At 44.4% G+C, this 17,327-nt stretch overlaps 1 protein-coding gene across 1 annotated transcript in view; it reads right to left on the bottom strand.

Annotated features, from left to right (window-relative positions):
- Positions 1 to 370: 370 nt before the first annotated feature.
- Positions 371 to 17,327, bottom strand: part of CHSY1 (chondroitin sulfate synthase 1) — a 70,537-nt gene continuing 53,580 nt past the window's right edge. The window contains exon 3 of the mRNA XM_026510341.4: positions 371 to 3,428. Coding sequence (XP_026366126.1) covers positions 1,839 to 3,428 — 1,590 coding nt within the window. The 3' untranslated portion in view covers positions 371 to 1,838. The remainder of the gene's footprint in view (positions 3,429 to 17,327) is intronic.

The raw sequence follows: 17,327 nt of genomic DNA, 5'->3' as shown, positions 1-17,327 counted from the left end.
ACATCAAAGGTCTTACTTTTTTTGACTCTTGGATTATATAGCAACGGTACACAATTTATCCTGTAGATAGATCCATCCTAAAACCCCGAAAATGTTCATGCACGCAGCCAAAACGCAGGCTCTAAGAGGCCCAGTCGGTCCCACTCTGGGGCCAGGAAGGTGCACGTGTACCAAGAAGCCAGATGAGGCTTGGAATGGGTTTGAAGACCCTCGTTCTGGGGAACACAGATTCAGCAAGTTGAAGAGGAGGAAGAAAGGACAAATTCATTCTGGGGGAAACAGAAGAAAAGGCACTTGAAAGTTTCATTTCATTCCCAAACTGCAGTCTACACAAAATATTCCCCTCAAATAACTTGGAAACATTTAGAAATCAGTGTTTCAGTTTTTTACTCTCCAAATGTAATACAATTCTTTTTAGCTAAAACAGGAGTAATGAGACAAAATGGTCCTGAAAAGTACAATAGAAAAATACTGTTCACTGGTTTATTTTCCCAAATGAGCAACAGACTATTTACAAATAAGCAGATCTCCAACGATGTGTATTAAAATGGCAAGTCTATTACTGACTGAAATCTAAATGAAAAAAAAACAATTTATTAAGGCACATTTGATCTGTGAGTTGAAAACAAACGTACGTTCTGGTGTCATGACAGACTTCATTTCACTTTTGTCCCCAAAACACGCAAGCACCAAAATTGTCAAAGAACACTTAGTATTTAGTAAAACAGGAAGGAATGTAAAAATTGAGGAGGGAAAAGCGTTTTCAAAAGGAAATCTTTGGAGATCAGTTTACTGCAAGTGAAAGACCACTAAACGCACTCCTGATACACATAAATACTAATAACTAACAGGTACTGGAGAAACGGCAGAGCTCTAAACAATGGGTATTAAATAAATTAAAGGTATTTCGGATACAAAGAATAAAACAAAACAGTAATTAAAGAATGAAACCACCATCTCCACCAATAATGTAACGCAGACGGGATGAAGTGAACAAAACCAAAATACGTTTTCCTCCAATGCTTCCATTAGGGCGGGTTTTTGTTTCTGTTTTAGCTTGTGTACATTATTAGATTTATTACAATAATTCTTCTTTGCCATTCTAAATATTAATAATAGTTTACCCTTTAAAGAGAAGGGTCAGGAAGAGGAAAAAACAAAAAACAAAAAACACCAAATCCGTCTTGGAATTGAATGCCAGGCCCGTTGAGCCGCACGAACGACCCCAAGAACAGCCGCATGTCTCACCGTGCCTTTCCCCCTCCCCTTGCTTTTCACACAACTACGTGACCACGATGAGCACAAATCTGGGGGAAAGAATCAACCTTGGAAAGCTCTCTCGACGGTGATGGTACAGCTATTATCACATTTCCTTATTTTACAACTGGAACACAAAATGGCTTAAAAAAAAAAAGACAAAAGGTAGAATCTGTGCCATGTTAACAGTTACGACAAACATTTACGAGAGTTACAGTGTTTCGTTACAATAATACTTTGCAGGAACGTTCATGTTTTCTGCCAGAGGACTGCAGCAAGGGGGGGGAGGTCTGAAAAGGAAATGCATAAAAAAAAAAAAAAACCAAACAACAAAGTTTTGTTCATCAGGTACATTTCAAGTCATCATTAAGCAGGTCAGCTACACAACGTTCAGCGAGAAAATGTGTTCAAAGGCAAACATGATCACATTTTTGTTCAAAAAGCTCAATCATCAAGGAGTCCTTTGTAAGAAAATCACGTGTAAAATATATCCTCGTATGGACTTCAGAAACTGATCATACAAAAATTTTTTGAAAAATAAATTAGATAATTAAAAACGTCTCTTCCAGCAGAGCTGGACGTTAGGCTGTCCTCACTGAGCCATTATTGCTGTTTTTACTGTAATTTGGGTCGTGTTTTTCTAGCCACATTTCAGCCAGCTGCTGTGTAGACCCATACGTGGATGCTTTAGACCCCAAGCACATTTTGTACTGTTTGGGATCGAGATTGGGATCACAAAAGACAGGATGGTGGACGTGGACCACTCCTACTTCTTGGCTCCTGAATGTCTTCAAACCTGCCTGGACAACCTTGTTGAAAAGGTCCACATCCTCAAGCCCCCAGCCTTGGATGGAAACATCAAAGCCACCGACTCGGACAAGATCTCCCTTGTAAATGCAAGTAATGCCAAACCCATAGTTTCTCCAGAAGCCAGTTTTCTGAGTGAAGGCAAAATGGTTATCGCTGGGAACTTTCCCACTATAAACAATCTTTGGATCGTACTGGCTAAAGATGATTGGAAAATATATTTGTTGGCCCAGAACTGTATTTGCTCGACACCGCTGAAGGAACTCTGTAGTAAACACGAGGTCAACGTCACAGAAAAAGAGCAAAGACTCATTATTGAACTGGGAAGACCCCACTTCAAGGGCCAGAGCTCTTGAAAACTCTCCAGACACGGGCAGAATCTGCATGTCCGCTTTGGGGTACTTAATGCGATAATCTCTCATGAGTTCAACTTGTTTAGCCTTGTCGGGGTTGGAGTCAGAATTGAAAAGCAGAACCACGAGCTTGACGTTCTGATTGGGAATGAGACACGTCTTCTCGAAGTTTCCCATAAATCTCACAAACATGTCGAAACGCCCAGACAACGGAATCAATATATTTATCTTTTTCTCTTTGGGTTCTTTGTGCTCATTCTTGGAGCCAGGGAGCTGGAAGGGAACGAGCTTCTTCAGGGACTTGGAGAGGAAGGAAAGGGATCCGGACTCCTGGTTGATTCTGTTGGCCAGCTCGCCGGCGTCCAGTCCCTCGTGCTCCACGAACTGGATCCTGCTGAAGGTCTGCTGCAGGTACGCATGTCTCCGCACGGGCACGGTCATCTTCTTGCCTTTGTGCTTCCTGTACAGGAGCAGCAGGTCCAGGATGTACTCGGCCCCATACATGGGGTTCACGCGGCGGTAGCCGTACTGTATCTCCTTGAAGTCAATGATGCGCCCTCTGGTCTTGGCGTTGGCGTTGATCATCTCCATGACCTGCATGACAATGTCATCCAGGGCCTCCCTCTGGGCCGAGTCCATCCCTCTCCGAGGGGGCTGGCCCTCGGCGGCCGAGTACAAGTACTTCCCGGTCAGAAACTCCCACTCCAGAATCTCCTCCCGCTGGCGGGGCTGGAAGCGCATGAAGGAAGGCGGGATCCCCAGCTGGAGGTCCTCCTTGTGAATCTCGGTGTTGCTGTACCGGCCCATGAGCACGATCTCGCGGTGCAGCTGGATGGTGCGGTGGCGCAGCTCGGCGATCTTGCGGCTGAGCATGTAACTGTGCAGCCGGTACTGGTAGGGCGGGTTTTTGTTGGGGTGCAGGGTGATGGCTCGGTGGATTTTACTGTTATGGAGATCTCGGATGTACCCCTTTTTGTTCTGTTCGTAATTCTCATAAAAAAGCTGCTGCATCTGTTAAGGAAAAAAACACACACACAAAAATATGGCTATTTTAGTATCATGTGACTCTGTCCCTCTCTTCTTGCCTTCCCCTACACACCTGCATAGTCTTCAGAGAAAACAAAACTCTAAATATTAGAAATCTTCGCAAATGAGCCACAGCATACCAGAGGACTTGGGGAAAGCCCGATCTCCAGCAGTCCAATGAGATTAGAGGAAGAATAAGTATAAACTGCTTCAAAAAAGAAGACCCATCGATAACCAGAGTTGGCCAATATAATTCTGTAAGCAAACAGAATTATGAGAAAGTTTTCATACAGAAAAAGTATAATCTTGAGATCAGAGTGCACCAAGTCAGCGTACCTGCAAGAGAAGGCCACCCTGGGTCCCCACCAAGCCCGTGTAAAGAACCCAAGTGCCAAGGTCCCCCCCACTGAAGACTGGCACCCAACGGGAGCTGCTGCCTTTCTGGAACAGCAGACCCTGCAGCTACCCCTGTCTAGGAATAAACTGCATCAACAGAGCGAAAAGGAAAACTCCATGAGTATGACCCGATGCAGGATTAATACGCTTCCAGCAAGCTAAAGAGAAAGAGGAAGAGGCTGGCTATCTGGAGGCATGCTGTCAGTGAGAACAAGATGCTTCAAGGTCACTGGAAGTGAGCGTGCTGAAAATCCTTTAAATGCCTGCTTGTTCCTTGTGTGAAGTGAGCCTTCCCACAGCCTCTGTGCAGGTGGGGGGGGGGGGTACTGTTTGCTCATCACCGGGTCTCCAGCACCAGCACACAACAGGCTCAGAGTGTTGAGCTAAGAGGCGGGCAATGCAAGGGGGTTCATTATTTCACCAACTCACCCCTGTCCTATGATACAGGTTTGGGGGCAGGGAGGACAAAGGCTGGAGGTCCATTAGCCCAAATGCGGCATGCCCTCCAGTTAGACAGGGAATGTACTTAACTCCCCCATACGTCCAAGCAATGAGATGGTGAGTTTCTATAACACATTTTGGAACGAAGAATAAAAACCTACAAAAAACACCTTAATAACACTTGAAGTTGGTATGTGATCAATGAGCCCTGTTTCATTTCTGGGTTTTGTTCTTATTGCTAAATACTAACTCTTGATAGGGTGGTATGTATTTGAACCAAGCTGTTTATTTACCTTTGGAAAGTCATATTTTTTACTTTTTTCTTTCCTGACACACAGCAATCGCCATAACAGAAAAACATAGTTATTAGCATTTTTACATCCCATTTTCTTCTGTACAATACTACAAGCTACCACTAAATAAAGCCAGTAAGAGTAAAAAGAAGGGAAACCCTTCCAAAGAAGAGAGTGAGAGAGGGAGAGAGAGAGGGTGGGAGGAGGGGATAGAGAGAGAGAGGGAGGAATGCAGGCTGGGTTCTGTGCAAGGCCTCCACCCACATCCACTCGCTCACTTAATTCTCAGGGAGCTGAGAGTCTGGCGAACGCTGACCTTCTCAAACTCAGCCCTGGACACCTGCGAGGTCTGTTCGCAGAATAGAACTTAGCATGGAATGACAACATCTCAGAAGGGCCCCCACTATTTCAACTTTGATCAACACAAGACACGGGAACATAGAATTAGCCACTGAAATCACTTCCAAATTTTACAATTAATTAGAAAAGGCAGTCACAGTTTAAAAGAACAGAAGCAGAGCACACCCAACCTCGGAGAGCACCCCGCCTCTGAGGCGTGCCAGGAGGCAGTGGGCAGACACAGGGTGCGCCCCGAGCCACGTGCGGGGGGCTGCTCACGGTCCCTGCTCCCAGCCGACGGTGCTGGGTGCCCTGCGCCTCTCCACACCCTTCCTGTAGCTGCAGGATGGCCGGAAGCAAAGCAGCAGTCTGGGGCTTGCTTAGCTGGGAAGGCACGAAGCCAAGGAGGCCCGAGCTCCTCCAAGGCCTGGCTGCGAGGCCACAGAGTGAGCATGGAGAAAAACTACGTTAACATGAACACCCCATGGCAGGGGCTGGACAAGGACCCTGATCATTTGCCTTTCTTTTTATATGGGTTACAACAAAAGAGGTTTCAGGAACTTCCTGCCCAGTGTGTTCACATTCCTGTTCTAGCCCGACTGCGTCCCGGATGCCAACCGTGCGGCTGCAAAGGGACAAGTCAGTGTCCTGTGAGGCTGCCAAGCCAGGAAAAATGAAATTTGTCCACAGGTGCTAAGGACACGAAGCAAGCACAGCCGGTCCCACCCTCTCCCCTCACCCCTGTGTGCCCCAACAGGTGCCTGAAGGCCCTTCTTCCAGTTTTCGCAAGGTCAGCCTTCATGACATGCATCCCACAGCTGGTACGCCATCTGACCCCTGACCCCACCTGAGGGGTGACACAAAGACCACAGCAGTGCCCATTCCATCACAGCCAAGAAATCATCACCAACCAGGGCTCCATGACTGGGAACTAGTAAAGTAACTGCTGCATGCGAGATGATGGAAGGCTACATAATCATTTTATATACATTTGTTATAATTACATATTATTTTCATTTTGTCCACTTACAATTTCCAAATTTCTAACAGTGAGCATGAAGAACCACGACTTGTTTTAAAGGTCTCTCCGTTTCCAAGAACGTAAACACATTGAACCTTACAGGTTGTTTTTCAAAATTAGGTCAGAACAGCCTGAAGCAGTAGGCACTCTCTCCTGCCCCGCCCCCAGCAGAAAGCCAGCACGGCCCGGCCTGGCCCAGCTGGGAGGAGGGTGCCTCAGGCCCTGCTCTGGTCAGCGTGCCTTCCCTATGGGGCTCCCTGCAGAATTCTGTTCTTCCCTCAGGGCCCTTCGACACAGTAGCAAGAATGGTCTTCTTAAAATACAAATCAGAGGCCTGTGGCTAAAAATGTAGTGGTAGAAGCCACATGATTCTCTCCTCCCATATACTTCTTCAAAGAGAAGAAAGAAGAAAGGAATAAACTCACAAGGACCAAGACAATGGGAGAGGAGGCACGGGGGCTAAGAGATGCCCCCAAATTCAGAGGAAATGAACTTGAGTGAAGGAAGAGGACGTCTATTGCCCTTCAGAACCCCAGGAAAGGTGCTGTGAAAGGCAGGCGGTGAGGCCCAGTACTGCACGCAGTGGGACTGGACAAACGTGGAGCCATGACATCCCCTCCCAGCATGGCCAGGGGACACTCCCCTCTCCCCATCACAGGAGTGGGGGAAGGAGGGTGGTGGCAGATGTCTAGCATCTTCAAAGACATGCTCCAAGTTATTCTGCCATTTAGATGATGAGGGTATTGCCAAAATTCACTGCTTCACAATTGTTTTAACTAAATCAGGATGGGCAAGTAGCAAATATCGGAGGTTTCTTCACATGATCATTTCATTTCCAGTAGTTATTCCTGAATATAACTGTCTACAGGTTCTTTCCCCTCACCCCTCTTGGGTTAGTTCACTGATAAGCACGTCAACCTGAAGTTCAATTTCTCCAGAAATGAAATCTGAACACCTGGGTAGGGATGAGATCAAGGCCAACAACTGGAGGGAAACAAAAGTCTGAAGAGGAGGGCTCCCAGCCCTTTTCCCAACTGGATCCCAGGACACCTACCCCCCACTGTCCATCCATGTAGGAGACTGGATCAACCGACCAGTGCCATAGGCCAGGGTCCTCCCACAGAAAGCACCATCCAAACAGGTCACTACAGCAAAGACACAAGTCTAAGAAATCTTGCCTACAGAGCTTCCAGTTAGCTTTTTCAATGCCTCAGTCTCCATGATGATCAACAGCTAAGGACCATCAGGCTGCTGAAAGACTGTCCAGTGCAGGAGATGGAGACAAAACAAAGAAACAAACCCTTGCTGGAAAGAGAAACAATGTAGTGAACAGAAGGAAAACTCAGCAAGAGAAGCAAAAGACAAACCTATAAGGCATCACACATCACACAGAAGATAATACACCCATACGACAAAAACCGAGTACTATCAAAAAGAAAATCAGAAAACCGAAAACGCTCCTGAAAATAAACACAAAACAGCAACACAAAAAAGCAGAACAGAGTTCGAAGATAAAGCTGAAGAAAATCCCAGAAAACAGAAACAACAACAAAACCAGAAAAGAGGAAGTACTCAATTCCACAACAAGAAAGCACACTGGGGAGCAAATAACAATACAGAAAATGGGTTCAGAATGAAGGGACCAGTTGCCTGAATTAAACCCCAACTGCTGGTACAAAGAATACAAATTCAGAACACCACAAAGAAAGCAATCTGAAGCAATCTGAAAACTTCCAAAGACGAGAAAAAGAGGCTATCTAGAAGTAAGAGGGGGGAGTGAAAATTATTCCCAACGTACAGTTCTCCTCCCAACCAAATGATCCATCAGGTAGGGGGGCAGAAGAGATATTTTCAGGCAGCTGACTGTCTGACCTCATACTCAGTCTTTCCCAGCTATGAAAGGATGTGCCCTCCTACTGGAGGAGATAATGCTTAGTGAAATAAGTCAAGCAGAGAAAGACAACTATCATATGATTTCTCTCATCTATGGAACATAAGAACTAGAATGATCAGTAGGGGAAGAAAGGGATAAAGAAAGGGGGGGTAATCAGAAGGGGGAATGAAACATGAGAGACTATGGACTATGAGAAACAAACTGAGGGCTACAGAGGGGAGGGGGGTGGGGGAATGGGATAGACCGGTGATGGGTAGTAAGGAGGGCACATATTGCATGGTGCACTGGGTGTTATACACAACTAATGAATCATCGAGCCTTACATCGAAAACCGGGGATGTACTGTATGGTGACTAACATAATATAATAAAAAATCATTATTAATAAAAAAAAAAAAAATGAAAGGATGTGCCCTCCTAGAATGAGGGAATAGACCTGGAAGGATGATCACACAGCATCCTGGAAACCAGGGGTATGACAGAGAAGAAAGAGAGCCCCAGAATGACAGTGCAAGAAGTCCCACAAGGAGAGTACAGTGGACTGGATGTCTGTGCCCCCCAAATTCACATGCTGAGGTGCTCTCAATATGAGGGTGTCTGGAGGTGGGACCTTTGGGAGGAGACTGAGTTTAAATGAAATTGTGAGGGCGGGGCTCCCCTGGTGGGATGGGGCCCAGATAAGTGAGGGTTTTGATGAAGGGACCAGGGCACTCTCTCCCCACCATGGCAGGACACAGCAAGAAAGCAGTTCTGTAAACCAGGCAGAGGGTCCTCACCAGCCGCTGACCACACGGACACCTTCACCTTGGACTTCCAGCCCCCAGCACTGTGAGAATGCACGTGTGCTGCGCCAGCCGCCCCGTCGACAGTATGTTTGTTCAGCAGCCCGAACAGACGGAGACAAAGCCCTCTGGAGCAGGCTGAGGGAACCGGTGCGCACGCGTTCACTACCTTTATCTGCAGAGCCTAGCTCATGCCTGACACGAGACGCTCAGCAGGCATTTGGTGAATTTATGATAATCAGTAGTCTTTACGCACAGCAGGTATCAAGAAACTGCTGCCTGATTTCAATGCAGAAGAGCACAGCTGATGAGGACGGACAGATCTGGTAACTAATTGGTAACTAATGAACCGGGACAGGGCTGGGGTCCTCTGGCTAGAATATATTTTTCAATGTAAAAATCGGCAGTATATTTGAGGAAAAATAAATATCCTTCCAGACAAAGGATGTAGTTGTTATTTGTCCTTTACCCCCCAGAAAACCAAATACATAACTGCACATCTTAGTCTCGGCTATCAAAACCCCACCCGTGGACAGCGAGCTCCAAGGGGAGTCCTCGGTGGAGCGCACGGTCTTCCGTGCATGACTGGTTCTTCCTACGCACTCACCAGGACAGCACATCCCCAAACATTTTCAGGACCACGTTTCTCAACATCTTTTACAGGCTGTCTGTGGTCATGACTTCCATCATGACTGACGTCCAGGCAAGCTTTACCTGAAACACAGCGTGTGTTTGCTGAAGGCATAAACACGAAGAAAAGAAAATTGTTGACACTGACTAACGGCGTTTTACGGAAGCATTACAGACCAAGAACTTGAACTATAATAAAGTTGTAGGCACATCTGGCTAACCTTTACAAGTCTGAATGAATGTTGTGCTATATCCTTTTTTTTTTTTTTTTCCCCAAATGAAGAAATCTTTTGTAAGACTAGAGAGGGGGTGGGGAGCACACGGGCACATGACAGTGTTTGGGGGACGGCACTTATTTTGTTAAAAGTAAGGCCAAGTCTATGTCCAGACTGGCTGGTGCCCTCCCCTCCTACATCACCCTAATATTACAAAATAAACATTTTAGACAAAGAAGCCACGTACCTGACACACTGGATGGAATATACACCTGCTATGATCCTAAGAAAAACCTCAACAAATGCCAGTGAATAGCTCCTTTTCTGAAAGGGCAAATGTGTACAGGAACTGTACAGGTGAGTAGACAGAATGTCTACAGGGGAGGCCGTGCACCTTAAGGGTGATACTAAGACCCTGCCCGAATCAGTTTCTAGTGGTACCTTCTGGTCATTCAGCACATTTACCAATCCCCATCAACTTCTATACAAAGCCTTATTATAAATGGCTTTGGTGGAGAGGTCAGGAAACTTTTTCTTTTTACCCTCAATGTGGGGGGGGGGGGAGAGGAAGGGGGAAATGCAGATTTCAGGGAAACTTGTTTTCTTATATGAATATGAGCTACAAAACACATTCAGAATTAAGAATGGGAATATAAAGTGTAATTCAAAGCAAAAATTTCAATGAGACAGACATTAAGGCCAAGCTAGGGACAAATGATCCAGAAATCATCTGTGGATCCTGCAAGGGAGAGGGGGAGGGAAAGGCCATAAGGGAAGGCTGGGTGCTGGTCCCAATGATCAGACTTCCCCCCCCCATCCCAGTGGGCCAGGCCCTGGGCAAGAGCTCGCAACACCTTCCCCAACCGCCATCTATCCCCCTCCACTTTTACCCCAAATCGCCTTTTCCACCTGTTCACATCAGGCGATCTCAGGGCTTTGGGATCTCATTTCTGCCTTTGTTAGTATTGTGAGCATTTGCTTTTGCTTTTCAAATCCCTTCCAAAGTTCTCCTCAAACTGTCTTTGTTTTTATCTTGACTGGTTCCTCGTTTCCTTGCTATTATTTGGATTTTGCCTACTTTTTTTTTTCCCTCTAAAGATGCCTGTTGCGTTTAAGAAGGTACGTATGCTGCAGGTGAGAGGAAGTTGGGCCATTTTGCTCATGGGCACTTGAATGAGAAACAGCTGGATCATTATGCTGAACATCTATGTCTTCTATCCATCATGCCTCTTTTCTCCATATTACGGCCAATTTTCTGTCCACTACAATGTTTCCCATTAAGCAAGTAAGACGCAGGTTAAGATTTAATTTCTGGACTCCAGGCAATTTCCAGGGTTCAACAGGAATGAAATCCCCTACCCTTAAGAGGTATAACTGCGTGACTAAAGTAAGTATTTAGCAAGTTAAAGGTATTAGAAATAAAACAACTATTTCCCTGGGGGAAAGTACAGAATGTAACAATGTAAATCAAACATTAAGAAATAAGACTATATGGAGACATTTACTGCCTTTATGCTACTAATAAGTTGTAAGACCTTGGAGGAGTCACCTGAATTTGTTGGATTTTAAGTTTTCTTCTTTATAAAATGACTATATTAGTACAAGAGGTTCCTTCAACATGAAGAATTCTAAGACCTTGTATTAAAAAAAATCCTACACGCTAGTTTTATAAAACAGTCACATATAACTCTAAAGTCATGCCCTGATGCTCCTCTCCCCACCCACCCTGATATGGTCAAAGGTACAGTAGTTGAATGTTACAGGCTTCTACCTTCACGGAGTCAAACTGTATTTGGGGCATTAGAAGAGAAAACCACATCGCAACCAGTTAACTGTTCCATCTTATAAAAACAAACCTCCAATTCTGCTCTAAATAAACATAGTTAAGGACAGGAGATTTGTAATGGTTCATTTTAGTAATTCCATGGGGTAGCAAATAAGGAGGGTTTTTTGTTATAAAGAATATTTCAAATACTATCAAATTTAAATTTTAAGAGGACTTCATTATTTTAAAGTATTTCAATAATCTATAATTTGGCTCATTCTTTCAAAGAATATTATAAAATGGAAAGTTAAAAAGTATTGCAGAAGAAAGAACAAAATTGGTGCACGTACGGGTTATTTGATAATCACAAGGCCGTTCCTTGGCTAAAAAACACCCAGGAAGCCTTTTTAAGATGCATACAGTACCCTTATTGTTTCATTTAATTTCCAGTGTCCACAGAACATCCCTAATCTTTGTTCTAAAAAGTACCCCCATAATCCTGGACTCCAGCAAAGCCATCTCCTGCGCTGTGACATGCTTCAGGACTGTGACTCATTCTATGGTAAATCTGAGAGGGGCTAATGAATACCAAGGTCACGCTATTCCCAGGAACTTCCAGCCCAGCTGGAAATAACCATCAACCACCCACATCTGATCTTCAGCTAACCAATACGGTCTACAGTGTGCATTAGCAAATGTCCTCGGCGTCCTCTGCAACGAAGGCCGACATTCTCGTTAAGTCAGGGCTCTTCCCGGTAACTGTTTACATTAAGGTCCATCATTAAATATGTATTTCAGCCACACTGACACACAGTCACTGCTCCAGATCGATAGCTATTTCTTAACTCTGATCTGTGCAGCGTTTCGATTCTTTGCAGAGGATTTTTCTTATCCTTTTGTGCTGGAAAACGGTTCAAAGAAAATACGGGTTGCCTAAATGTCAAGAGACCATAACTGGTAATAGTTTCAAAATAATCTATTCACAAGTTTTAAATGTTTAAATTAACATTCTCATATACCTAGAGGTAGGGTTTCCAGAGAATTTACTGTCTGGACCAGGACCTTTTTGAGATGAAAGAGAAAAATCTGTTAATAATTAGGCCCAGATCACCGGCATATACTGGCCTGGCCCTGGCTCTCAGGACATATGGTCACTACAATCCATATTAGGTCTCTCTCCTAATTCGTTTTGTATCGGCTTTGCCGATTTTCATCCAATTAAGTTTGAGGATTAGGTGCTTTGTATTTTAAAGAGTCCATTCAAAAACGAAGATTTTTCATGGGAATTACACTGGGTCTCTAGTGGTAAAAAATGAGAGCTATGTTTGTGTCTCAAACCATTAGTGTCAAATTCTGAAATCTAAATACCTTTTGGAGAAGTCGGACGCATTTCAAAGGAACTGAGAATGAAGCTTGGCAAAGGATAGCAAAAACTGTTGTCAGTAATTTGATACTTGTACGTAAGACAATAAGCAAAGTGATCAAGCTGAAATCAAGAGTCCGAGGGCTGACAGTTGGTGGTTTGAATGGTCAACAGCGGCCGTGGAAAGAGAACACCCTTATCTGCAGTCAGAAACCGATCTGAACTCCCATCGCTGCCCTTTAATGACGCTTGACCTTGCGGGAGTCCATTAAGCTTTCCAGGCATCGCCTTTCTGCTCCCACGGATAAAGAAGCAAACGTGGCAGCATTAAGAAGAATGAATGTGTGCACAGCTATCTTTAAATGAACAAAGTCTTACGTAAATGTGGCACCAAATACTTACTGAACAGTCACATGAAAGGCAGTCTACCAGGCAGGGAAAATCTAAAAGGGCAAACACAAAGAGAAGATAAGCTTGCACACAAAGATAAAGCACTGAGTGGGCAGCATTGCAGGCACAGCCCTGGGCCTGCTGTAGGGGAAGGGTAGGAAGGGCTCTCTCTAAATGTGTCTCCCGCAGGTGCCCGGGTACGGTCACCGCTGGGCACGGCAGACAGAGCCCCTCACTGTGCTCTTTTCTAATGCTAGTTAATGTGACCACATACAGCTCTCACACTGGAGCAAAAATCCATAGGAAAACCGACGTAAGCCGCAGCCTAGGGGATTGCCAAAAAAACAAACCAAAACAGAAATAAAACTAAAAACAAACTTATGGGCGCAATATGGGGGAAGTGTGCCAGGCTGGGGAGAGACAGAGAGGAATACAGGCCCAGTGGGGTCAGATCTTCTGATTTTTAAAGAAAAGTGAGAAATAGGGGTGTCCTAATTTCTAAATGTTAGCAACTAATCTAAATTTTAGAATGAGAGAGAAATATGAGCCAGAATAAATCCGTGGGCCAAATATGGCCTACAAGTTCATTTCCTTCTAGGTTTTTTTAGTCAAGATTGCTGATTTGTTGTGGAATCTCACTCTAAATAAAGACATCTTGAACCATTTTAACTTACAAGTAATATCTTAACATCCACATACCACCTAAAGATTCAAGCAGGCTTTAAATGATGAAGGCCTACTGCGTTGGGGCCACCCAGTGGAGCTGCTGTCACAAGGTAAGGCCAGCAGCGGAGGGCCGCAGGGCCAGTGATGCGGGGAACAAGAGCACAGCCCGATTCCCGTCCGCTCAAGCCTCTCAAAGTTTCTACTTTAGAGCCCAGTGGTAGGTACCACAGCTTTGTTTCACTCATTCAAGTCAGTGTTTCTGTCACCACACAGGGGTGAGGGAGTCTGCGTGGTGACGGAGGACAGAGCATGTTTTGGATACCCTGGTTTAATAATCCTGCAGTTAACTGAGAAGTGACTCTCACTCCACCATCATCATACAAAGGCTCGAGTTCTTACAGCTTTCTTTAAGAAAAGGGTAAAGGGGAAGGAAAGGGAGTGTTTTGGGGAAGGGGTAGCTCTTGAAAGCTTTACATTCTCTAGTATCAGGGCACCTGGGTGGTTCAGTCGGTTAAGCGTCTGCCTTCGGCTCAGGTCATGATCTCAAAGTCCTGGGATCCAGCCCCGAATTGGGCTCCCTGCTCGGTGGGGAGTCTGCTTCTCCCTCTGCTCCTCCCCCGTGCTCTCTCTCTTTCAAATAAATAAATAAAATCTTTTTAAAAAATTCTATAGTATCAGGTTTCTAGAGAAGTGATACAAATAAACATTTTCTAAGCACAGGCAAACCAACAAAGGAGCAAAGGCAATACAATGAAGCAAAGATAGTCTTCAGCAAATGCTGCTAGAACGACAGAACATTCATGTTCACAAAAATCAAGCTGGACCTCGACTTTAAACCCTTCACAAAAATTAACTCAACATGGATCACAGACCTAAATGTAAAACACAAAACTATAAAGGTCCTCAGAGATAACAGGAGACACCTAGACCACCCTGGACGTGGAGAGGACTTTTTAGATACAACACCAAAGGCACAATCCATGAAAGAAATAATTGAAGCCAGACTTCATTAAAATCAAATCTTCTCCTCTGCAAAAGACACTGTCAGGAGAATGAGAAGAAAATTCACAGACTGGGAGAAAATGCTTGCGGAAGACATATCTGATAAAGGACTGTTGTCCAAAATACACAAAGAACTTACTCAACATTAAGAAAATAAGCAACCTGATTTAAAACATGGACAAAAGACCGTAACAGCTCACCAGAGAAGATATAGAGATGGCCAATAAGCATGTGAAAAGATGTTCAGCATCATATAACATTAGCAAATTAAAATGAGCCATCACTACACAACTATTAAAATGGCCAAAATCCAAAACACTGACAATACTAACTGCTGGGAGGATATGGGTCAATAGGACTTCTCGTTCACGGATGGTGGGAATGCAAAAAGGCACATCCTCTAAAGACAGTTTGGCAGTTTCTTACAAAACTAAATGTACTTTTACGGTACTATCTAGCAATTGTATTCCTTGGTATTTACCCAAATGAACTGAAAATTTCTGTCTACGCAAAAACCTGCACACAGATGTTTATAGCAGCTTCATTCATAAATTCCCAAACTTGGAATCAACCAGTATGTCCTTTGGGTAGATGAGTGGATAAACTGAGGTACATCAGATAATAGAAAAGTATTCAGCACTAAACAGAAGTGAGGTATCAAGCCAAGCAAATACACAGAGGAACCTCGCATGTATATTACTGAGTGAAAGAAGCCAATCTGAAAAGGTTACAGACTGTATGACTCCAACTATAGGACATTCTGGAAAAGGCAAAACTATGGAGACAGTAAAAAGATCAGTGGTTGCCAGGGGTTGAGGGAGGGTGGGGGACGAATGAGTGGAGCTCAGAGGATTTTTAGGGCAGCAAAACTACTCAATACAACATAACGTCGGAAACCTGACATTATAAATTTCTCAAAACCAGAGAATGTGCAACATCAAGAGGGAACTCTAATGTAAACTAGGGACTTTGGGTGATGCTGCTGTGTCTGTGTGCGTCCACGGACTTAACGAAAGTAGCGCTCTGTGGCGATGCCGGCAGGGGAATCGTGGGGTGGGGGGGAAGGTAGGGGTATATGGGAAGGCTGTACATTCTGCTCAATCTCACTTTAAACCTAAACTGCTCTAAAAAAAATAGTTAATTTTTAAAAACCCGAAGGCAACCTATTAGGAAAAAAAATCCTCGAATTATTTATGTTAAAGTAGATTCTAGGGGAAAACAGTTAATCCTTTCTCTCTGACTTGTTATTTATAATCAATTCTTTTGTTCTTCTCTTCACTCCTCTATCCACTCCCTGCTCTAAGCAAAACAAAACCTTTAGAGGAATATACAAAATACTCTAAACTTCAGATCCTTTGTGGAAAAGAGATGGGTAGAAACAAAGCACACGTGATTAACAATTCACAATGAGTAAGATTTTTTGGTCTTGAAGACAGTAAAGTAAAAAGCCTTATGTAAAAAGGAGAAGAGATTTTTTTTTTTTTTTGAGTCTGAGCATCTACCATGAGACCATCCTTGCCCGTCTCCCCCCTCCCTCTCCCCCTCCTTTTCTCCACCCCCCACCAAGCACATACTCATTGAATGCTCACAATTTTAAACCCCTTAAGGGCAAAACCAACTTTTGTTCTAGGTGCCTAACATAAGTAATTGCCCAATAAGTACTTGCTGAACAAATGAATACTATTTCTCCCATTTTGCGAATGAAGACAAAAAGGTTAATCACTTAACACTGCAAAGTGGCTCCAGACAATATTTAAACATCACAACGAAAGAGAAGCACCATACTCCACAGAAGAGCTAACACTAGAAAAGAGAACACGTTTGGCGTACCACAACTGCCTGCCAAGCAAAGCTATCCCTTGTCCCCACCCAACCCTGCCCCTCATATTCCCAGGCATAGGGTCAGGGGTCTGGCGGGCAGAGCAGCCCAAGGCAAGACACACACCCTGTCAACCTCCACCTCCATTTCCCCAACTCCCAACAGATACGGCAGCAAGACCTCAGGAACACAGGCCTTTAAAATATGGATTCTAGCCTCAGAAACATGAAAGGGGAAAAGCATCCATAGAAGAGAATCATCTAGAATTCTCAAAAATTTCACTTACTATCCCTAGTTGCTCCACTAGACCAAGGGCCCTTGAAGGAAGACCTCACCCATATTTCTGCAGCTCCAGCACGCAGCAGAGCCCGAATGCAGCAGAATCCCTCAATAAACATTTACTCAAAGGCTAAAATGTTAATAACAGAGAATTTCAGTGTACCGAACAGATAATCATCCTATACGTCCAAAATAACCAACACGACTTACACAACCATCAACATAACCTTTCTGTTAGTTAAGTGTTAGGCAACATGTTTGAACTGAAAGCTTGTCCTTTAACCCTTCAGAGATACTTGATTTTTTTAAAAATCCTTATTAGCCCCAGGCTCTAAAGGAAGTTAAACAGTCTCTGATTTTACGACATTGATAAGCAACATCTCTGGGACGCTCTTCGGCACTCACCATGCATTCACTCATTCAAGCCTACGAGGTGGTACTATTACTGTGCACGTGTTCAAATCAGGAGACTGACCTGGACGCGTGCAGCAGCTTCCCTGGTGCCCCACTGTCACAGCTGCCTGGGGGGGCCACCACTCTGGGCACATACAGAGGTCAGGGAGTGGCGGGTCCCCTTCTCCTGCAGCTCA

The sequence above is a fragment of the Ursus arctos genome, unplaced genomic scaffold, assembly GCF_023065955.2.
Source record: "Ursus arctos isolate Adak ecotype North America unplaced genomic scaffold, UrsArc2.0 scaffold_28, whole genome shotgun sequence".
Lineage (NCBI taxonomy): Eukaryota > Metazoa > Chordata > Mammalia > Carnivora > Ursidae > Ursus > Ursus arctos.
Note: the sequence above shows the minus strand (reverse complement) of the source record. Positions and strands in the feature narration are given on the sequence as shown.